This window comes from Phaethon aethereus, assembly GCF_964289735.1.
Source record: "Phaethon aethereus genome assembly, chromosome: Z".
In the NCBI taxonomy this organism is placed as follows: domain Eukaryota; kingdom Metazoa; phylum Chordata; class Aves; order Phaethontiformes; family Phaethontidae; genus Phaethon; species Phaethon aethereus.
Window position 1 is genome coordinate 69,563,221 of NC_138577.1, and position 23,944 is coordinate 69,587,164.

Sequence of the window (23,944 nt, forward strand, 5' to 3'; positions counted from 1 at the left end):
TCATTCAAACACCTTCCCCACTGCTTTCTTGTATAATACCTACCCTTCTTGCCCATACTGGCACTCTGTTATGGTCACATCTGCACAGAGGCCAGAGTGGTATTTTATTCCAGCCATCTAACACACTATGCTTGTTTTGGCTTGACATAAAAATATGTTTTCTTTTACCAAGTTCATGACATGGATGTGCTCCTCTGACTTATAAAATTTTTGACATGATTGGTTTATTGAGCTGAGAATAAATCACATGGTCAGTATCATTCTTAAGCAAGAAATGCTCCAAGAAGAGGGAATTTTTGGGGTGTTTTCTAAAAACAGCTAGTCTCTGCTTTCACCCCATGGCTGGATCCCTTTATATGGGAATAGTTCACTTGTAACAATCAAGGTCTTCATGAGCTGCACTGTCCCACAAGATGTGAACACTGGAGTATTCCATGGATTTAAGCCCTGAGTGAGAGTCAATGAATAGCCTTGTTCCAAAGATGAAAAAAGACACAGAAAAAAAAAACCCAAATCAACAAACTTAAAGGAGCTGCTTGGTTTCTCTTATTAGTGAAGTACAGTTGGAGGTCTTTACACTAACTAGACAAGTCTTCAATAGATGGGAAACTATCGATGATCTAGATGAGAGGATTGAGTGCTCCCTCAATAAGTTTGCAGACAACACCAAGCTGGGTGGGAGAGTTGATCTGCTGGAGGGTAGGAGGGCTCTGCAGAGGGATCTGGACAGGCTGGATCGATGGGCAGAGGTCAACTCTATGAGGTTTAATAAGGCCAAGTGCACTTCGGCCACAACAACCCCATGCAATGCTACAGGCTTGGGGAGGAAGTGGCTGGAGAGCTGCCCGGCGGAAAAGGACCTGGGGGTGTTGGTTGACAGCCGGCTGAACATGAGCCGGCGGTGTGCCCAGGTGGCCAAGAAGGCCAACAGCGTCCTGGCCTGTATCAGAAATAGTGTGGCCAGCAGGAGTAGGGAAGTGATTGTGCCCCTGTACTTGGCACTGGTGAGGCCGCAACTAGAATCCTGTGTTCAGTTTTGGGCCCCTCACTACAAGAAGGATGTTGAGGTGCTGGAGTGTGTCCAGAGAAGGGCAACGAAGCTGGTGAGGGGTCTGGAGCACAAGTTTTATGAGGAGCAGCTGAGGGAACGGGGTTGTTCAGTCTGGAGAAGAGGAGGCTGAGGGGAGACCTTATCGCTCTCTACAACTACCTGAAAGGGGGTTGTGGCGACGAGGGTGTTGGTCTCTTTCTCCCAGGTAACTAGTGACAGAACGAGAGCAAATGGCTTCAAGTTGCACCAGGGGAGGTTTAGATTGGATATTAGGAAAAATTTCTTCACCGAGAGAGTGGTCAGGCATTGGAACAGGCTGCCCAGGGAGGTGGTGGAGCCACCATCTCTGGAAGTATTCAAAAAATGTGTGGATGTGGCGCTTCAGGACATGGTTTAGGGTACATGGTGGCATTGGGTTAACGATTGGACTTGATGATCTTGAAGGTCCTTTCCAACCTTGTGATTCTGTGATTCTGTGACTCTGTGAAACAAAATTTTCAAAGAAATAATTTTCCTGATAAACATCACTCTGGCTTTGCTGCCATTTAGATTCAATGGAATTTCTCCTCATCAAATCTCTCATTTCCTAAAAGTTGTCTGAAGATTCAGCTTCTGAAACAGTAGGTGAATATATTCATTGAGCAAGGGACATGTAGCCAAATGTCCCTGTGGACAAGGGAGCTCCTGGAATTAAACCATCTCTCCTGGTCTCACAGATCTGTTGAAAAGCAAGACTACAATATGGATCCATGTGGGATACTCTCTTGGGGATTTCTGCAGTGAAAGACCCCTAACAGCTATAATTATAGTTTCTGGTCCTTTGCTGAATACAAAAAACCAAACATGCTGTGTAAAATGGGAAATGCATGCAGAAGGCCCAACTTATTTCAAAGGTCCAGATAGCTAAATCTGAAAGGCTGTGAAAGGAGTGGGACTGAAGAACATCCCACATTTGACCAACAGAGATGAAGACAGAACAGCAGTTCAGAAAGCAACCTGGGAGGATTCTTCACTTGGGTTCTCCTGCACCCAACAAAGCACAGGATCAGGAGAAGGAAGATGATAGTTAACATTACTTTCAAGTTTTATGTTATCCCTCTCAAACTGTGGTTTCAAGGTGATGCTACCTCGATGACAGAAGTGAGGAGTCATTTTTGCTACTGCTGGGCTTAGACTGTTGACCTTACAGTAGCAACTGCTGATTTTACTCTGGAGGCTTTTGGATCATGTGATCTGACGACACAGTACAGTTTTGATGCCCATGGCTCTCCAGTGGGATTTAATTTTTCTCATGGTGTGGCTGAAAGGTATGGGTGCATGTCTGTGTATTCATGCACACACACACGTGCATGTGTGTGCGTGTGTGTGTGCGTGTGTGTGAGCATGCATATGCGTATATATGCGTGTGTGTTACATCCACTTCATGTTGCAGGTTTCAGTTTACAGGACCGCTGGTGGACGATCAGTCTGTCTGGAAGAAAAGTACGCCCACAAATATCACATGGAACTAGCTGGTTCTGGGCACTGATCCAGGCAGCCTCGTTTAAAGAATCAAGATCATAGAAACCTTTGGCTGGAAAATTAAAAAAAGAAAGTATCAGTTTTCATTCTGGAGACCCACATTCAACTCTTTATGGAAAATATTTTCAGGAAATACCTGTTGACTGAGCCTTTCAGTTTAACCAAACCATATTGCTTTTGCAAATGAAAAAGAAAGAAAAGAAAGAAGCAAAAGAGTAAAAAATATATAAAAAAGACTCTGCTTTTTGTCCCAGGGGTTGAATTAAATTCACTTGAAACTGAATCATTTTGTATTGTATGAGAGTACAGAGAAAACATCATGCTGTGTGTTATGATATGCATTCTCAGCTAATTATTAACATCTTTGCATACATACTATTATCAGCAAATTTCACTTTTTGGCTTTACTTCAAGTTCTGTTTAATGAGCATATGCTATCTGACCATGGCAATGGGTGGGAGCGTATCGTACTTGAGAATATGCTCTTTGTACTGCTTTGGACAAGGGGCCCAATTTTCTTCCTGTTTAAGCCTATGCAAGTTTTGCCAATAAGTGGAGTAAAACTTAGGTAAGACTAAAACTTTACAGACAAAACCTACAGTTCTTTTAAGCCATAACTTCCAGTGAGGTCATTGCACTGATGCATCTGTTGTCATCTAAATACTAATCCAGTTTTACCCTCAGTTATTTTCCACTGTGGGAAGAGTGACTGCTCTGAAAGCTCAGGAGCATTCTTCAAACACTCACATCTGATGTATTTTTAAGATTTTATTTGAGTATATAAAAAAATCCTGTTTACTTTCATCTTGAAATGGACTTTCATATAGTGTTGTTTAAAACTGATTTCCAAAAAGGCCAGGTAGGTTGCTTAATACCTGTATTTAGATCTTAAGAGTTTTCATCTGAAGTGCATGCAGCAAAGAAATCTACATGGTTCGATTTGAAGAATCATTTGTTTTGCCCTTCTCAAAAGGTATGACAACACAGAAAAAGACTAAAAAAACATTTTTGTCTTTGAACTGTTAGCAGCAGACAATTTTTAAAAGAAAAGGATTTGTGCATTTAAAAATATTCCATGGTTTCTGTCATTGGCACATGATAGAGCTCTTCATTAAAGGCCCATACAGTTTTAATATGATTCATATCCAATGGTTCACATAACCACAATAAGCCTTAGATCTCTTTAATATGCCTGTTCCTAATGTTCTTTTTGTTAGAAGAGCAACCAAGTAGTGTTTCTTTTCTTGGCTGAGACAAATATCCCCTTTGCTTGCAGGAAATGAATGTGTATTTTCTGTACTTTGGAAAGTTTATTGAATAAAAAAAAAAAAAAGAGAGAGAGAGAGAGAGATGACTTTCTCCTTGCAGGCATGTGTTAGGCATTCCACAAACAAAACACTGTGTAATCAGGGCAGCGGTTGTCTTCCCGTGACACTTGAGTTTTCAGAAAAAGATTTATGTAAGTTATAAAAAGTTTTATGTAAGCAGTTAATATTTCTGAGCTTTTTTTGAACATTGCCTGTTCCATTCAATAACAGGGGTAATCCCTCCTCCCTAAACTGAGAAACTGTGAGGCATGCAGTACGTGTATGTGGTCTCAAGGTCAGTTATAGCATTTACCAGATGATTGAGAGTAAGTCTTACGGAAAAAGAACAACACTGAGATTATTTTCTTGAGGCCAGGAGCATGAGGCAACTGCAGGGGGAACAACAATTTTAGCTCAGGCTACAGAACTGGTCAGACTTGCATCAGCAGGCATTTAGGGACAGATGCTGGAAGCAGGTCAGCATCCCCTGGGGAACCGTGGGCACACAACACCTCATAGGAGATGTGCGGCGCCTGATATGACTCATTGCATAAATGAGACAATTTTCTGATTCATATCTGGGAGCCTTCTGCTGGATTGTTCTCTCAAAGTGTGGTTGTCTTTCTGCTTCCACTCCTTCAAAATAAGAATAGTGTATTTCAAAATAACCTGATTTGTCCTTTTGCATCCTCCTCTTTCAGATGGAATTCTCATTTTCTCCATCTTTTTTACCACACAACATGTAATAATTAAAAAGATCTTAACAACAAAAAGAGCAAATACAATGAAAATGTCTTTTGAACCTATCTTTTACCGCAGATTCAACTCTGCTGCTTGGCATATGTTAACCAAATCCTGATTTGATATATGTTGAGCTGTGATTATTGTTATTTTGAACAGCTGGTTAGTGTTCTCAGTGATCCTGTTCTATTCAGTGCATGTCTTCTGGGGACATATATCTTTGTACTGCTGTAAACTGATCTAGTGTATGATTCTTTTGCAGTGAGTTGTAGGAGAATTTGTCTACTTTTCCAGACATTAGGGGAAGCTGTGGGAAATTATGGGGAATATAAATAAAAAGTGGGTGAATTAACTGCCTGTGAGCAAGTGGTCCAAACTTGGGCCAAAGTAGCTCAGACCAGCTGGCAGGGCCAGGGAAATCATCCAGCTGACAGGGTGAAATAACTTCATGCGGGAATGGGGAAGTCCAGGGAGCAGCTTCCAGGCAAAGCACAGATGAGATTTCCTTTTGGCCCTAAAGTGAGCACACACCCCTGGGATACATATAGGAGTCCAGCTCTGTTGGGTGCTGGGGATCATCAGTTTTCATTGATTTTAAGAAGTGGTCCCACTTCTTTTTTTAAGAAGTGGTCCCCACTAGGCATCTTAGAAAACAGAAGCCACAGCACAAGCACACATAATTGGCAAAAATAAAATGTTAATTTGATACTACATATATTTTTTTCCTACCGTGTTTATATTATAGTGTCTCACAAAGAAAGTTTCTAAGGCTTGTCAATAAAAAGGGACCAATAACATCCACTGGATGTTCATTGTAGAAGATACTGCATTTGTATCTAATTTTAATAAAAACCTGAAACAACAATATGTGTTATAGGTAGGTTTTAAAAATACCTTATTTTCTACCAGTCCTTGTGCATTAGTATTGTATTTCTTATTTTGCCACAGAACTCCTATTTTTGAGGCCATTCACTGTTTACCACTGCTAAGTGCTAGTGTCAAGCTTTTTTTATAACTGACGCTATAGGTGTAAAACCTGGCTGATAGATATGTAAAACATATCTATCCTTATGTTGCCTGAGAGTATTTTATTTTAGTAACTGCATGTGTCAAGTCTGCACATTATTCATGGATGCTTTTGCCCATTTTAAAATATGCTTTTCTACAGTGCTGAAAGTAGTCAAAAGGTACTGATGTAGCTGTGAAGCAGGTTGCTAATCTTTTTGTGTTTTGATTCAGAGCATACTGGCACATAAAGAGGATTGTCCCAGGAGGCATGTCCCACAAAGCAACAACTACTCTTACTTCTCAGGGATGCAGCACAAAAAGAGAATGGGATACTTAACAGAAAGCTTAAAACAAGCCATGATGGCTACCTTCTCTTCGGAGTAAAAGGGAGAGAGATGTACTTGCAACTGTTAAGCTACTGCTTACAATTCTTTTTTATCTTCCTCACATTTTCTTTCTCCCATTTCCCCATTTGGTCTGTAGCTTACCTTGTATAGGACTGACTTCAGGCTTTTTGGGCTCAGGTCTTCTCAAGTGCTTGGGTAGCATGTCATTCTCTTGGTGCCATTTTCTCAGGCATTGTGGCTCATGGATACTAATAGATTTTGTTCCGTACTCACGGCCGCATATGTAACAAATCACTGCTGGTGGCCGTCTTATCACCTGTGCCCGCAAATAACAATTGTGAAGAAGAATAAATATTGTTTTCAACATTAATTTTTAATCAGAACATGTTTGGATGAAAATTGTGAAATCAGTCTGTGAAATCAGTGTAACTGGTTCTATCAGCTTCATTTTGTCTGGGTTCAGTCTTGAAGTCTGTGAGAAATACTGCCTCATTAACTGGCCACCTGGAACAGGTAGGCTCCTTCTGCAGACACCGGGCTGAAAATTCATGTGTGTCACCTAATTAATGCTTAGCTATGTAGGTCTTAGCTCTTTTACTTTCACACCATCAGGTTCATGGAAATGCTGAGTCTTCACGTGCAGGAACAACTCCTCTGCTTAATCAGTTTTCTGCAGCACAGTGTCCATCTTAAAGCCCTTTTTTTATCTACCAAACAGAAGTAACATGGAAAGCAGCAACAAAAGCAGAGGAGGAATACTGATGTCTAGTGTAGTAGCAGAAAGACCCCATCTCCAGGTAGCACGGAGGTAAAGAACTATGTCCAGCCTTAGCATCTCTGTGGGGTTGGACAGTGAGGGCAGCTGTCTCCGGCTTGTGATTGTGGTCTCTAACCCCACGTTACTTCTGCCACAGATCAGTTAGCTGGTGGAATTCTTGGCCTTGAAGGATTAACACAGATCCAGCATGTTTCAGGATAGGAACTGTTGCTTGTTTATCCTGAAGGCCTCAGTGTGAACCTCGCCTGTGATGGCAGTGAGGGCAGAACCGGACTCTAAGCAAGTCATTGCTCCTGCACTGCAGATTTGCTTTTGTTTGCAGAGAAAAACAGCCTAACGGAAGAAAAAAATCCCTCAATCCCAAGCCCCACAAATACATATTCTAAGCTTGAAAAATATATAATTACTGCGGTATTGCAGATTATGGACTCGACTTAGGCACGTCCTGGGCTAGGCATGGTGTCAGTGCCAGTCCTGCTCCAGAAGTGGCGTAGAAACATACTGCAGAGACAGACTTTGAGGCGCACGGGTAGGTCTCACAACCGCCAGCACGTTGCACTCCTGACTGCAGAATACCAGTAAGAGATGAGCTATTCCCTGCCCTCCTAAAGGTAGAGGGACAGCCATGCCAGACCAAACACAGGAAGCCTTTCTCACTCAAAAAAGGGAGGCGGGGATTTAATTTTTTCCTCTGCTGCTGTGTAAGACAAAGCGTAACCTGTTCCCGTATTTATGACTCTCTCTGTCAGCCCATCAGTGTATTCAAGAAATTCTGGGCAGCTCTTCTCGCATTTATGCTACAGTCTGAAAATGTCATTAGTGAACAATCTGCATAAGCTTTCTTTCCTGTATCACATATGTAAACTCAATTACATGAATAAATACTACTCTACAAAGTGTATTTTTTCTGGGAAAAGTTGGACTTCACCTGGAAAGTTCGCACAGTGAATTAAAATATAACTTATCCAAAGACAGTTTTTCCAAGGACTTTTTCATCCTCTTAACTTTCAAATGGAATTTTCTTAGCCATCTTTGATAACAAGGTATTTTATATATATAACCTTCTCTTCCTATTCATAGCTGAATATAGCAACAGCTGTTTTAAGAATGCCCTCTGATTTTCATTATCAGTTTTCACTTCCTTCCTTACTTCAGCTCCTGGGCTAGACCTTATCTGATATGGAGATAAGACTCTGGGTCCAGACACAGAGTCTTCTGAAGGTGGTATATGTTTCTTTGCAGGCTCTGGAGAGCTTTAGATAAGGGTACTACAGCCTAAAATCTTGAGGTCAGGGGACTCATTTCAGTATGCATGCTTGTTATGGGTATGCCTATAGCATTTTAGAAATGGGTTCTGAAAAAATGCTAGGTGTAAAAACACTGGCAACACATTTTCCTCTCTATTTTTCATTATCTAGGTTTCTGCCATTCAGTAAAATAGATTATTTATTGGCTGAAAACTAGGAAAGAGCAATTTGATTTACATTCATATTTGTAGGTTTGTAGGGACTCTTTATATACTACCAGAATGGCAAAAAAGAATCCTAGTACAAATGAAAATCACGCTTACTTAGCCTGCACTGTCACAATAATTTCCACCATATGGGGCAGTATAATAAAAACAAATTTATAGCTTCAAGAGGACTTAAAGTCCTGATATGAGACAGGTGAAAAATCACTTAAAAAATTAAATGCTCCCTATAAATTTAACAGATGCACAGGTGTATCATTGTTAAAATCAAATAGTTTTTATCTTAGAAATATTTCCCTAGTGAACGGAGACAGCTTTTTATCTCTGACTGCTTCATTCAAATCCATTACACTTGTTCTAAAGTCATTGTGATGTCCTGCTGTTGAACAGCTGCCAGAGACCTGCGAGACAAAAGTTAGTGATCTCCATCCAGTGCAATCTGGATACATTTCCACAGTTCTGGGATGGTCTTTTTGGTAGTCTCACCTGAAAACCTAAAGACTAGTGAGACCCCACCTGGAGTACGGCATCCAGCTCTAGAGCCCTCAGCACAGGAGACACATGGACCTGTTGGAGCGGGTCCAGAGGAGGGACACAAAAATGACCCGAGGGATGGAACACCTCTCCTGTGAGACCAGGCTGAGAGAGTTGGGGTTGTTCAGCCTGGAGAAGAGAAGGCTTTGGGGAGACCTTAGTGTAGCCGTCCAGTACTTAAAGGGGGCTTCTAAGAAAGGTGGAGACAGACTTTTTAGCAGGGCCTGTAGCAATAGGACAAGGGATAATGGTTTTAACTAAAAGAGGGCAGATTTCAACTAGATCTAAGGAAGAAATTTTTGACAATGAGTGTGGTGAAGCACTGGCACAGGTTGCCCAGAGAGGTGGTAGATGCCCCATCCCTGGAAACATTCCAGGTCAGGTTGGACGGGGCTCTGAGCAACCTGCTTGAGTTGAAGATGTCCCTGCTCATTGCAGGGACCCCTTAAAAGGTCCCTTCCAATCCAAACTGTGGTTCTATGATTCTGTGACTGAATGAGCAATACTGCCATCCCTACAGATCCTGACAGTCTTTATAGGTGGGTTTTGTGTTGCAACTGAGCAAAACCAGGCCTGCAGCTAAATAGCTAAGTTCTGTTTTCCAAAGTTATCAGTTGGGATTGATTCATAACTAAATCCTATTTGGTGAAAAAAATGTTTAAGAAATGTCTTCAAGTAGAAATGTCCCTGTTTTGTAACTTCCACTATTAAAAACTGTACAGCAACAATAGCAGAAACCAGAATTAATTAAATGGAATCAGATCACTCTAAGGATGGAATTATTTTTTTCCAGAAATGTAGTGAGTTTGAACCATCACCACACATCACATTACATACAGAAATCCTTCTCTGCAAATGCACACATTTAAAAAGCTGAAAAATAAAATCTGAAGGAGAATATCCTTACAACTGGTAGTAACAGTTCTTTTGTTGCTTAACTGTGGAATCTGAGGTATGATAAGCTTTATTTGGAATTGCTACAGCTGATGATATTTCTCCTTCATTTCTTTTTCTCTTCAGAGTGTGCCTATCCCAAATGTCACATCTGGACGCCTGCAGTTTGAAACTAAACTATTTTTGGAATCACCACAATTTTCCAACCCAAACTACTCACAGGCCAGTGGCTAGGCTGTCTGCTCATTGCTTTGTTTTTCACTTTTAAAAAGGGTTGTAGGGAAGGTCTGTTCCTGAGGATATGTGTTATTATAAAAATACCTACAAATACCTAACAGTGCAGTTGGGTTTTCCTCTGGTGCCTCAGTATTTTCTTTTTTCTCCGAGACTGCTAAGTATGTCTGCATGACCATGAATGAAGTTATTTAACTCAGAGGGCTACGCAACTATGTATTTTCAATAGACCTGACATTACTTGAGGTTAGCCCCAGGCTGCTGTTATGGTGTTACATGAGGTCAAATCCTCCCATACTGCACAAAGCTTTTAATTTCATCTTAAGTACACCCAATAAGGCTGACCTCCAAACTCCCCTCTGTCAATATTTATCATCTAGGACTGCACACCTCCCCACCTTTCTTATTTGTTTAATTATCCATGTATTTTAATGGGAGGAAAGGAGGCCTCCTGCTGTAGGCCAGAGCTCTTGTCACAGGCTTGAATTGCCTAAGGAACAAAGGTTCAGGAAAAGGTTGGTACAAACACTTAGCAGTAGCATTGTGTTGTATGAAAGCAGCCCCTTCTCACATTCCTCTCTGGAAAGTAAGAGGCATTGTGCATAAGGGACAGGGACAAGCTGTGTTGTGGCTCTCATGACCATCCAAAGGCTCATTTCACAGCCTTCTGGAGTGCTTTCGGTCACTGCCCCGACACAACAGCAAACTAATGTTAAGACTGGTCATATGTCTCTGTATGACATTTCCTTGAAGAGCAAGGTAATTCTGCCAGATGATGCAGGTGACTAAGGTTTACTCCACTGGAAGCCCTAGAATATCCCGTTTTACTCCTGATGTGCTATCTTTTAAAAGAAATACATCAGTATAATGAACATAGCATGTGTGTAAAAGAAAGAAGGCAGGAAGCTCAATCATTCCCAATGATAGTACTCAGTAAGTTTCATTCAAACCGCCCATTTGCTGTCTGTTCTCACCTAACTTTCTATATTTGCAAATCCGTTTGTCAGTATTCTCCTAAGATGTTTAAAACTGCTGCAACTGAGGCGAATATTTATAATTGACTACCCACCTTCATTAGAATTACACAGTATCAGGAGTTTTCATTTTACTAGTGACTAGATGACTTTACGCTAAAGCAAGATACCACATCAACATTTTGTTGTTACACAGGTTTTCAAGACTTATGCTGTGTTAAAATGTATTACAATACAGTAAAGGAAGATCACTGAAATCTTATTTTTAGGTAGTTAACTTGATAAGAAGAAAACAGCAGATGGCAGCACCAGATGCTAACGACATGTCTGATAGGATTTTAGGATCAGCTTATCTGTTGTCAAAAAATCTTTAACACATATACCCACAGCAAATCATTAATACTCACTTATATGTAGCAGACATTTTAGTCTATGAAAGAATAAAAACCACACTCCGCTCTAGTGCAAGTCTGACTTTTCCTGGAACTGTAGTTCCAGACGTCACCTCCATTGTCTGGGGTATCACAGCAGAACCCAAAAGAGAGTTTCTGAGCTGATGTGACTCCTGAGACTCTCTTAAGCTTAGGCTGTTTTTTGTTTTACACAGCTAGACATGATTAACTCAGATGTGTGCATCCATTCTGAGAGCAAGGACAGTTAATGGAAGAGGTGGCTTACAGAGGCTGTTGAGTCTCCAGCTCTAAAGACATTTAACATCAAACTGAGTAAGTGTTTTTCAGTAATGGCACTGGTCTAGCTAATCCTGCATGTGCTAAGGGAGAGAGAGCTCCAGGACAGAGGCACACAGGCAAAAATGTTTGCAGTTGTAAAATTAAAATTCCCTTCAGATGGTGTACTACCAAATCAGTCAGACCTTTATTTTTAAAATGAGGAAAATCCATCTTTTTAATCTAGGACATCTTTTGTTGCATAAATTAATTTGAGGGTAGCATTATAGTTCTTAAATACACTTATATAAAGGTTGGGGTTTTCTTCAGTTATACTTTCCCTCTGCTATTTTGCTGAATCAGAACTCTAAACAGGTACTTAAATAATTCACTGTCACAGTGAGTAGGTCTAAATGAGACAGGGACTGCCCCAAATGCTCTCCTGCCAAAGAAAGACCAAAGCAGATTGCCGTTTCACTCCACTACTGGTATTTTTTAACATAATTAATAAGCAACTGAGTAGCTGGTAAGGTGAGCGAAATTAAAACCATATGCTGGAAAAAGATGAAGACTGTAGAGGAAACCCAGACCTTGTCCCTGTTCATAGCAAGTCTGCAGTCCTTCTGTAAGCTTAGTGCTTTTCAACGTCCTTCAATGTGTGGACCTTTCAAAACTTTCGACTGGAGATGGAGACCCTCACAGAGAGGATTAAAACCAATGGAAGAGAGGCTTCCTTTGACCATTTAGAAGCAGTCTGCCAGTCCTGAACAGCCCCTGGGACCACAAAATATGTCTTTCACTCTTTCCATTCCTATCTCTGCCTTTAAAGCATACCTCCATAAAAAAGGACAGCTCTGAAAATAATAAAGGACCTCAGAGAGGTAAAACCCATCATCCTTTCCTGAAAGTCACTGTTAATAATAAAGTCCTTCAAAGTCAATTAAAAACTGCAAGCTGTACAGCCTCATTAGTTCTGCTGCAACCGATGAACTGAAACTGCTTGGAAGTAAATGAGGAAACCTGTTGTTCACACAGAAAGAAGAACAGATTCGAATTCATTTCGTTCTGGCTCTGCAGAGCTCACAGAAGTAAAAAGTGGTACTAATGTTGTTGTTCAATAAGTCAGTAGATGTGACTGAATCCACACAGGGAGCAGATATGTTGTGCAAGAGGGCAACATTTTTACAGAGTCACTCTCAATGCCAAACCACATGCTAAATTTGTTTTTTTATGACATTATAACTATGGACATTCCCCTCCTCCCCCCCCTTTTTTTTAAACATACAAGATTATGTGTGATGAACAAAACTCTCACTGTCACACCCGCCTTTTGTTGAACAATCGCCTTTAAAGCAATTCCAGTACTTTGGTAAATGGTACGAGGTAGTGTAACACAAGAACATCTCCTTTCCTATAGTTATAGATGCACCTGTGCAGCAGTTTGAACTGTTTGTGGGTTGTTTGAAATTTGCTCATAGAAGACTTAAGGAGTGCACCTAATTTGCTAGTATCTATCAATTAGTGGCCTCAAAGAGCATAATATAAAAATACGTTACATTGTCTTTTTTCTCATGTTTGTTCAGGTAATGCTATTATCTCCATTTTGTCCAGCAGCTGCAAAACTGAAGTACAGCATGCTCTGACTTCTAAAACTTTTTTAGAAATGCTCTGCATAGCATTGCATTCCTTTGGTGACTGAGCAAGCTAAATCCCATTTTCAAAAGTAATGTAGACAATCAGGAGTCCAACCCCCATTAAAAAAAAAAAAAAAAAAGACCTTTTTTTTTAGACACTGGGCCTAAATTTAGACATCTGTCTTTTTACAAAACTCCTGGCCAAAAGACAGCTTGTGCAGAAACAAATGCAGAAAAAATACGCCATTTTCCAAAACTTTGTGTAGCTTTTGGATAATGTGAATCAGCTTCTTTATTCTTGGATCTTGAATCAAATTCAGTGGAAAGAAATGTGCAGTCGTCTTTATTCTGTTGTTGTTATACTCCCGAGCTGCTGCCTTTGAACATGCAGTCCTCAATAAACTTGCGCTCCACGCCAAGTTTAAGAATAACAGTAAAAAATGAAAATCACTGGAGTGCTTACAGAATAATGAAACATTGTATTTCATATTAACTAAATAAAAATATCTAACACTTGCTAAAACGTGCAACGTTCAAGGTTTGCCTAAGCTGCTCAACAGAGTCTCCTAGGGAAATATAGCACACAATGGTCGCTTTTGGGGACATAACTCTCACAGGACCACAGAGTATGAGAACCCAGCTACTCCCTTTCAACAGGAAAATCAGAAGAAATAGTAATAAGTGGTTTCCCTTATGCACACAGTATTCCCCTTTCCTTTACCTACCATTCAGCAGAGAAACATTTGCACAGAGCCAAAAGATCCTTCTGAAGGAAAGTAATTTTTTAAATTTGATGGGAACCCAGTCTCTCCTGGAATGCCCAGCGTCAAAATGCATCCGCACCCTTTCATACCACACATGCTTAGCAATTTACCTTGTCTAATATGGCTGGTGCAAGCCCACTCTTTCCTTGACAGGTCTTAGGTAGATCATCACTTGCTGAGCCAGACCCAGAACTTGGGCCTTTGCCGGGTTTACGGAGGCTAGAGCCTGACAGCCCCACACTGCTGCCACCTCCTCTGCAGTGCTTTTGGTGCACAATGAGACGGTCAGGAAGGAAGGTTCGGCCACAGCTTCCACAGGGCAGGAGCTGGGCTTGAGCACTACGATAAGCTGCCTCATTTTCAGCTGTAAGCGTACAGGAACCACCAGTAAGGACCTCAGGTTTCCTGGGCTCCGCTCTTCTGAGATGCCTTGGTAGCTGATTGTTTTCAACATGCCACTTCTCTAGGCATTGGGGTTCATGTATAGAAATAGACTGTGACCCAAATTCTCTGCCACAGATATAGCATACCCTGAAGCAAGGTCTTCTTGGTGGGATGACAGGCCGATTCAGTGGTGGCCGAGGCATGCTTGAGGAATCTGACCGTTTTGATATTATTGCAGTGCCTGGTCGCCTTTTCTGGGGTCCAGCTTCTAGACCTACTACTTCATGCAAAATTCTGGGAAGATTTGACACAGTAGATGGTGAAACCTGCTCTGAAGGCAAGATGCTAGAGACACTAGCAGGGGCCTCTCCAGCACTTGGCAGAGCGTTACAGGTTTTGTTCACATTCTTTTTCTTTACATTTGTTTCCATGAAGGGTACAACATTTCAAGAAACTTCCCTCTATCCTACACATAAAGGGCTTGGAAAAGTCTGTTATTCAGCATGATGCTCCATCTTCTTAATTCAGGTTCATGGGCTGGAATACACCAGTGACTTCAAAACTGGAAAACTGCACCTAAGAGCAATTTCATTTCCATTCATCCAATGGAAGGAGGGTTTCTGTATGTTTTTGTTTTGCCTTTTGGTTTCACATGATCCTGAAACAAATTAAATCAGTACATATTAATAAAAACCATCTCTCTTGTTAAGGTTACTAACAAGTGGTTTATCACCAGGATCAGTTTACCTTACTAATCTATTATATTTTTAAGTAGCAGACAAACAACATCAAACATAGCCTACCTTTAATGGTCAGCTGAACAATGTAAATCTGAAATTCTAGTCTCAGAGGGTGCAAAAAGACAGATTTGCACAAACCGACGCTGCTGAAAAACATGTGGTTTTCAGTATAATCAATATGTTTTATTTTCAGTTATTGACAGAACTGGTATTTCTGACAGTCTTTAATTTCTAATCCATTTACATTGATAGGTAAACAAAATTTCCCTGTCTCAAGAGAAATGAAAATAAGTCCCTTAGTAGAGGGATGTTAATGTCCAGTCTCCAAAGGGACAGAGAGCAAGGAAAATGTTCCCAGTCTGTAGGCTGAAGGAAATGATTAGGCCCCTTTGCCCAGCACTTGTGAGGTGGTATCTTAAATTCTCTGACCAGTCTTGATTTTCCCAATACAGGAGGGAGATTAATAAAATGGAGCAAGTTTATCAGTAAAGGATGCTGAGATGCTTTGGGGGCTGAAGAGCATGCCATATGAGGAGAAGGTAAGGGCACTGTGCTTGTTTAGTCTCAAGAACACAGTGCTAAACATGCTTCAGTTTTTCGATTTGCAGTCTATCCCTGTATACAGACAACTTTGTGTTATATCACTTAAACGTTCATTTCTCACAGAGACAATTTTTTGTGCTGGTCCTCCAAGGACCAGAAAATAAAATTCAGGCTATAAACATGTTACGGTAGAGGCTTTATTATTGCAAGAATACAAAATAACTAGCAGGATACCTTTAGTCATAAGCAAGCAAGAGGTTGCACAGACAGGTGTCCGCCAAGGACAGCAAGATCACCATTATCTACTTTAGCTATAATAGAAGAAACAGCTGATTATTGCTTATTTTGCCACTGAGGATGGGATCAAGGCATAATGGCCACGGCTCTGGGGTTGGCAGCTCTTCCTCTGACTTGAGGCACCTTGCCCTTACCAAATATTCAAAGTTTTTAGGGGGTTCCTGACTTCCAAACTTATCTAGTCAGAGATCCCATTGACCCATCTTGGGTCACTTTCTCTGCTGCCACCAGCCAGCCTGGATCTGCTCTGAACTGCTTTTTTGTCATGTCGCTGTGGGAGACTTTGCTCCCACTCAGCAGCCTTTCCACCCTTATCACTCCCACCTCTGAACCCAGGGGATTAATTTTATTACACCCAAGGGTAAGGACAGAGTTTTGTGTGAAGATGACGAACTTTAACTTTGCCTGTGCCACTGAGAAGCACTGAGCTGATTCTAGGCTCTCCTAAAAATTCTAGATGATAACTTAAAGACATGGGCAACCATGAAAAAACAAATTGTCACCAGGTTCATATGATTCATCATCCTCTTGCCAGGCACACAAAGATGTTTAGATTGCTGTCTTCACAGTGCTTACTTAAATATTCACAAAGTTGCATATTCCAGGGCCACTTGTGACAATTTCGCATTTTATAAAATCTCCTGTGTTCAAATTTGTTTGTACACAAATTGGAGGATGTGAAGACTGTAGTGCCAATCTGTGATTTATACTGGAACAAATCTCTGTGAATAAGTATGTTGCAGTTAACTGTTAAAAATAAAATTCTTGAGGGACATTATATATAGCACTCAAACTTAACACCTCTAAAACTCTATTAGGTAACTAGAGTCTGTGGAAAATATATTAAAGTAAATTACAAGGTTATAGCATCCTCTAATGTCTGAAGCTATCAGATTAAGCATATAATGTATGCTAAAGGATACACAAAACTGTAGCACTGGAATTTTTGTTTCAGTTATAAAAAAACCTTTTTTTGTCTGACTCCTACACAGTGTATAATTGTGAAAAATCCAGTGGAAAAGAGTACTACAAACTAACAAAGAAACAAAGGTTACCAGCAGTTTGGACAGTAGCAGTTAATAATACTTGGGCAGCTGGCTGACTTCAAACTAGTGCTATCCCATTTTAAAGAAATAATTTTTGCCCTCACCAGCGATGTTCTGTTAATGCAAAAGGCTTTGCTGTGTAGAAAGTATTACAAAAACTATTTGCATGACAAATCCCAAAGCCTTTCCCTTGTTTTCCTTTTAGAAGGCCTAAACTTTCTGACCTTAACTTTATAGAAGGCTTTGTACCACAACTTGCCACTGCAAGAGTTTGCGAGTTTTGACCAGGTTGTGCATGTGATTTAGTTAGATGAATGGTTCAACAGTATGTGAAATTTAAATTTGCAAACTAGCATTGAGGCTACTCTACCTCAAGGCTCTTTCAAAGACTGGGAGAGTTTCCAAGGAGGGTGGCCTGTTGGATGAATCCAAGTTGGGAAGTAGCCAAGCTCTTTAGGAGGATGAAGGGAATGGAGAGCCAGGGAAACATTAAAGGGTCATGAAGGCAAGGGAGATAAGGGTTATTGGAGGGTTACAGGAAGGGAGCATCAGAAAGTTCGACTACATCTCAGGGAAATTCTGAACTTTGCAAGGTCCTATTTTTGTCCTATTTATTGGTTTATGTCAGAATGATACTTTCCACTACCTGAGAGGATTCTTAAAGCAACATTGGACATCAGACCGCCTGCCACATGAAGAATGTTAGGTGACTAAATCTGTTACCATTAAGAATGAATCAGTCAATAAAAGATGCTATAAACAACCTATTAACAATATAACCTATTGTTGGATTTCCAAGGTTGCTATTGTAAATACTTCATAAGAGAATTATGCTTCCTTGTGGGGATTACACCATTTGGTCTACATTTATTCCTGCCAAGTTGACTGTTATTATTTGGAAACTTCCTATAAATTCAGTATGAAATGAAAAGCCATATGAACAGTTTAAATCTTCTTTTCTCAAGCTCAGTGGTAAAGATGTGGAAGTAAATAAGGATTGGGTTTTAACAGTTCTTTTCAAAACACAAAACTTCATTTTTTCTTTTAAAAATGTTGCAACATGTTTATTAAATAAAGTGGGAAGGTATGGTTGATCATTACATATAGCTGTGGGAAAACATTCCTCTCCTCTGCAGTTCCACTGAGTGCAATACTTAAAAAACAATCATCTCATGAACTGCAGTGACAGGGTACTTGCAACTAATGGATGGGTTCAATTTAATTAAAAGCAAGTGAAATACTGCGGCTAGTTCAGCATCAGGCTGAGAGTTTCACTTTACCCAAAACAGAACAGAATGACAAGAGTGCAAATAGTTCAGTACATCTCTTATCTTCTTGTCCTGAAGAGGGAACTGGAACTCTTGCACTCTGTTTTTAAGCTTATCCTAACCATAAATTGCAACAAAAACATTATTATCCATGCTTCAGCAGTGCTGCCTTCCCTTAGCTGTTATGTGTGATTCAACCTATACAGGCAAGTGGAAACTTATTCCCTGAAATGGCCTTCTTTATGTCTTCTTTCATGTCAGTGTTGGAACTTGGAAGCAAAGTTGACACATACGTTTCCTATTTCCTGTATGCAGCCTGTTTCTGAAGAATGACCCTCTCTGTTTTTCATCTCTCTTGATTCTCTCATGTAAACAATACCTCAAAACCCATTATAAGGTCATTTTATAAGCCTGGATTCCCTGACCGAATTGAACAAAACATACTTGCACTAACCGGGGGATTAAATTGGCTGTTTCCAATGAATCCTCAACACTACTGCTTTTGACTTAGCTAGAATTCCACATGGAGACCTCCCAGCTGAAAAAGACAGAGTTTACCTTGTGGAAGAACACATTGCATGAAGCCTCCTGCTGCCAGGACACAACCGTGCTTATCCAGTGGACAAAACACAGGAACAGTTGTGACAGTTTGGAGAATCTGTTTATGTACAGTTTATGAATGCTGACTGATATCACAGTCTCTCCATGTGCAGCTGCACCAGACTGCAAACTCCATTTAAACTATATGGCTGGTTTATTGTCACTGCTCCCATCTGCCAGCACAGAAAGGGAGAAGATAAATCCTTGCACCAGATAAACACAGAGCTAAAACAAGGGACACGGAGATTTCAAGCTTACGCATCTCAAGAAAATGCCCCTTAGACATGCTTGACTCCCTCTAAAGGCAGAGACAATGTTCACATCTGGATTTAGGAGGGAGGACCATAAACAAGCAAAACAAATAGTGGCAACAACTGATTCCTTTACTATTTTTAAAATAGTGCTTGATAAAGTTATGAAAAGGATTTATATGAAGTAGTTGCTTGAGGTGGCAGTGGCTTACATACAGGAGGCTCTTTGGAGAGGTCATCTGTAACTGGAGAGTGCTTACAAAATCAGGACTCGCATAACAGAGTTATGAGAATGTCAGCATGGGTTGCTCTGCCTGAGGAAGCGTATGACAAGCCACAGAGATACATTAAATGAAGGAGGAAACATATGGTTCCAAAATGGTGGCACCCAAATACAACAGCCTGGGTGAAGCCCAGCTACAGATTAGGCTGTCAGTGACAGAAAATAATAAACTAAGTTTATCTTGCAAAAAGATACTGGTTAATCCAGTATCTCAGATACAAGAGTTCCTGGCTGTGTAAGCCCTTATTTATGCAAACCCCCACTTCACTCTGAGAAGTTTTCCCTTTGTTTGTCTTCAGTAGTACACTCAATGTTGCATACTTATTCTGCCTGTCCATTACTCAGTGCTTGAAATCGTAAGCTTTCTGTTTGTGATATCACAGGCGTTGTTATTGTGGGTTATTTAATAAAGGTGACTCATGTAAATTGAACTAAATTCACAAGTATTCTAAAAGAAAAGTCATTTCAATTGTAATACCTAACTTGACTGTTACATAAATTACGAATGTCTCAAATAGCTTTAAATGAGAAGCAAGAAGCAACAACTTCTTGCGCTACAATAGTACCCAGAAATCCTGATTTCTCAGTCTGGGCTGGACTGTGTAAAAAAACAAAGGAGAACAACTCAGTGTAAGAGGACAAAAGGCGTAGAAAGAAAGAGATTAAGTGACCCACTAAGCATAACACAGCAAGTTAGAGAGAGAAGGAAATTAATCTAGATTTTCTAGCACCCCAACACTAAATCAGTCTGGTCACAGGATCTTCTAAGGCTGATCCCTAACTTTACAGTCAAGGCAAAGGTAAGTCTTTCTTCTCCCTTTTACTGGGTTTTCGTTATATTTACATATAAAAGAGGTGTCAGAAAGGACCAAACTGGCACCCTGTGTTGAGTGCCAAAAAGCCTTGCTTCAGGCTCTTTCCAAATAAAATGTTTTCTATGAGGCTTCCCATTATTATTTAAGGGAAAGCAAATGAAATTAAACCAACATTTTAAGCTGTATTTTTCCTTGTGCTAAATGTTGTTTTGTACTGCTCAATTATAAATCATGTTAGAAATCTGTTAAGACAAAGCATTCAAACATAAGTTGGACAAAAATATTGGGTAGTTTGTCGTATCTTACTGTTGGATTTGTTTTTCACTGCAAAATAAAAGGAAAAAACATTCTTACGTTTCCAACAATATTTTTAGCAAATTAACCACACATTAAAACCCTCACATTTTTCCAGCTCAGCACTGCATCTTCTCGACAGTTCCTGGCCTGAGGAGTCTCCTCTGATTAGTCCTAGAGACTAATCTTTTCCTCTGGTCATGTGAAAGAATAATCTATTATTTGATTAAACTTATACAAAGATCACTGAGATGTAGGAATCCATAGTTTTCTACGTCAGGATGGTTTATCTTGTCATCACTGAGCACAACCCGTGTTTTTATGCATCCTCCTATCTCAAGAAATGATTTGCAGTCTCTGAACACACAAATATTGGCATGTACCCCCACTTCTGGCAGCTTCAAGAATTTGTAAGTCTGTAAAATCTAACATCATAGCAGCCTGGATTAAATGTCTTATGAGTCATGCACACTGAGAAACATCCAAGTATGAAGCTTGTTCCATCAGAAGATGAGCTGCACGTATAGCAGTACCCTTTCCCGCATACCATCTGCAGCCCAGAGACTGGTGATTACACCTTCATTAAACATAGATGCAGCCAGCTAAGAGGACAAGGCAAGAATACTCAAAACCAAATGTAACGGGTTAAAAAGCCATTGTTTCCTGATGTATACAAATAGGCTAGAACTGTCTGGGAATTTTCTAACAAACTTTTTTACCGTGTTTAAAGTGTTGGTTAGACAAAACTAAAACTTTCTTCAGAGATGTACCTGTATCAGTTACACAAGAATAAGAGAGAAATCATGTGTCTGTGTGTGTGTACATGTGTGCAAAGGTTCACGAGAATGTAAGAGAAGGAAAATATATAACCCTGAGGTTTCTATATGATTCTGATAAAGAAGCATTTAAGATGTCTGCTGTGATGACACAATCAATCTAGTCAAACGTTTTTGTAATTTTCCTCTGACCTAGTGAAATGCCCACGTCTCTCTTTGGATCTGATTCTCTTCCTACCTAAAACTATATGGGACAATCCAACATTCACTGATGTCAATAGCAGTCATTGTATACTTGGCATTTGAGTACATACAATTGAGTACAATTGTATTCTTCTGCCCCTTAAAACACACACATGCATATAATTATGCAGTAACTAAGTTTATTTTATTTAATTAACTCTATTTGACTTAAATTTATGACAGTGTTGCGAGAGAAAGCTGGAGACTAGTTCTAGTCACCCAGCAGTTCTTCCTTCTTACTAAGTCCTCCTCTGCCTAAACATAAGAAGTATTTCCTTTGATTTGTTTGAAATCATAACTTTATATGAAGGAATTATGAATTCTACTATTTAAAAAATATGGAAAAAGTGAAATATTTTTAGTTGAAAAAGTGTAATTTGTCAGAACCTAAAAATTCAAAATTCTGGACCTGCTCCAGTAATGCCATTCTCTCTCAGATACCCTTTACTCTCTACAAAAAAGGTTCTCTCTTTTCCTATTTTACTTAGTGATGCGTTACAACTTATCAGGGTGAAGATTACCTTAGTTTTGTCACATACAATTATTTAACACATTTATCTTGTATTTTAAATGAATAACATTACCCTGCCTCCACACTTACTCTTGTGCAAAAATCAGCATAGACATAAGTCCCGATTTGGCTGACACTAGGGATACTATCCATCACATTCTTCATCATCATCAGCTACTGCAGTAGATCTGTGATATTTAACACTATGCAAATCATAGAGGGCATATCAGATATGCATCAAATAATGAATAGACTGGGTGTGTTCACCCTGCTATGAACACACCCTGGGTGTGTTCACAAGACTGTGAGAGCAAGTAGACATTGAAGCAAATAAGTTTACACAGCCCAAAGTGAGCTGCATGTACGTCATAGGTCAGGTGTCTTTGTTCAGCATTTCCATTTCTGGGACTGATGTGTGCAGAATCTGACTGATTCCCTGTGATTTTGATGGTGAGCATGTAATTTGTGCAATACTTTCAAGAAGGTAGGGCGATCTTTTAGCGGGAAAAAATAGGTGGATGGATAAATGTTTAATTGGTTATGAATCAGTTTGATACAAAAATAGAAGTCAGGCATGTCAGCTTGTATAAACTGACACAAGTCAGTGGAAATCAGGAGGATGACAATGTATGTGAGCCTGTCACTAGAAGTGCAGAGTAATTCAGTACAGGAAGGACATTTCTGTCAATAATCTGCATTAACACAGTTACATTATGCAGGATAAAATAATCAGAAGGGGTAAATGTTCTCATCTTTTACAGCGTAAATAAACCTTAAAAAGTTCTCAACAGAAAGAAAGTGCTCCTCCTGACAAGTGACTCCGTAACTAAAGGTTTTGGGTACTTTTGTTATGAACAGAATATTGGGCTAGATAATCTGATTACCGTGGCAATTCCTATGATCATTAAAATACATCATATATTAAAAGTAATGTGAAAACTAAATGATGAGCCACAATAACAGAGGACCAACAGAGGGAATCCAGACGAGCACATGAAATCATCTGGAGTGGAAAATGGCTAGAACAACAAAACTTTGGACATCCCATTTCTTTTGTGAAATGTTGGTAATCCTAACAAGAAGTTATTACATATTTATCATTGTATGTTGCATGAACAGTACAGCACATCCTAATACCTTGCAGAACATTCATGAGGTAGTGACACAAAAATGAAATGGCCACCTACTAAACCTCTGCTACGGAAAACAGTATGCTAGAAGAACTATCAAAACACTCATCACATCGAGCATGAGACTTGTGGCCATTACAGCACAAGGCTGGTGATGGCTACTGGTAGGAGAACAATCATTTTTAAGGGTCTTGTTGGTAATAAATCTTAAAACCATCATTCTTTTACATTATTGTTTTTCTCCTCCAGATTAGATCAGCACTAATTTATAATTGCTGTGAGAGGACATGGCTGATAAACTTCATCAAGTTTTACCTGGCACCACTGGGCCCTGGTGATTCTGTAATTGGTTATGTTTAATGGTGGCCTTTTTTTCACTTTATATTTGAAGATGTTATCTATGTATCTGTTCATATCCTGGTTTATAATTCTTGAGTTAACAGAGTATTATTAAATTCTACGAGCCAATAGAAATACGTATGGAATAGAAGCCTGAATATCCCCAGATAATGTGGGTTAAACGAAGAGACATGTAAAAACCCACATATGTCTGAGCTCTTTACTGTGTAACTGTAATTTCACCTGGTTAGAAACCAGTGCATCCTATTGTAGATCAATGTCCTAGGGAATTTAGAAAATAGAAAAGTAAATTTTAAAAGATGATAAATTTGTAATTTTTCAAATTTTAAATTTTTTCAAAAGTCAGTAGTGTTCATTTATAACGTAAGCAATCCATTCACTGAGAGTATCTTAAAAAGAAATTTTGTAACCAGCTTTAAGATAAACCACTTGGAAACGTCAGCAAAGTTTTCTGTTTCACTTGTGCCTTCCAAGCCA

General features: G+C 39.7%; 1 protein-coding gene across 1 annotated transcript; it reads right to left on the minus strand.

Moving 5' to 3' along the window:
* Positions 1-2,472: 2,472 nt before the first annotated feature.
* ZNF475 (zinc finger protein 475) lies at positions 2,473-14,741 on the minus strand (the record flags this gene model as incomplete). Its single annotated transcript, XM_082013324.1, has 3 exons — positions 2,473-2,624; positions 6,117-6,291; positions 14,037-14,741. The coding sequence occupies 3 exons, from the start codon at positions 14,739-14,741 to the stop codon at positions 2,473-2,475; spliced, it is 1,032 nt and encodes a 343-aa protein (XP_081869450.1).
* Positions 14,742-23,944: the final 9,203 nt, after the last annotated feature.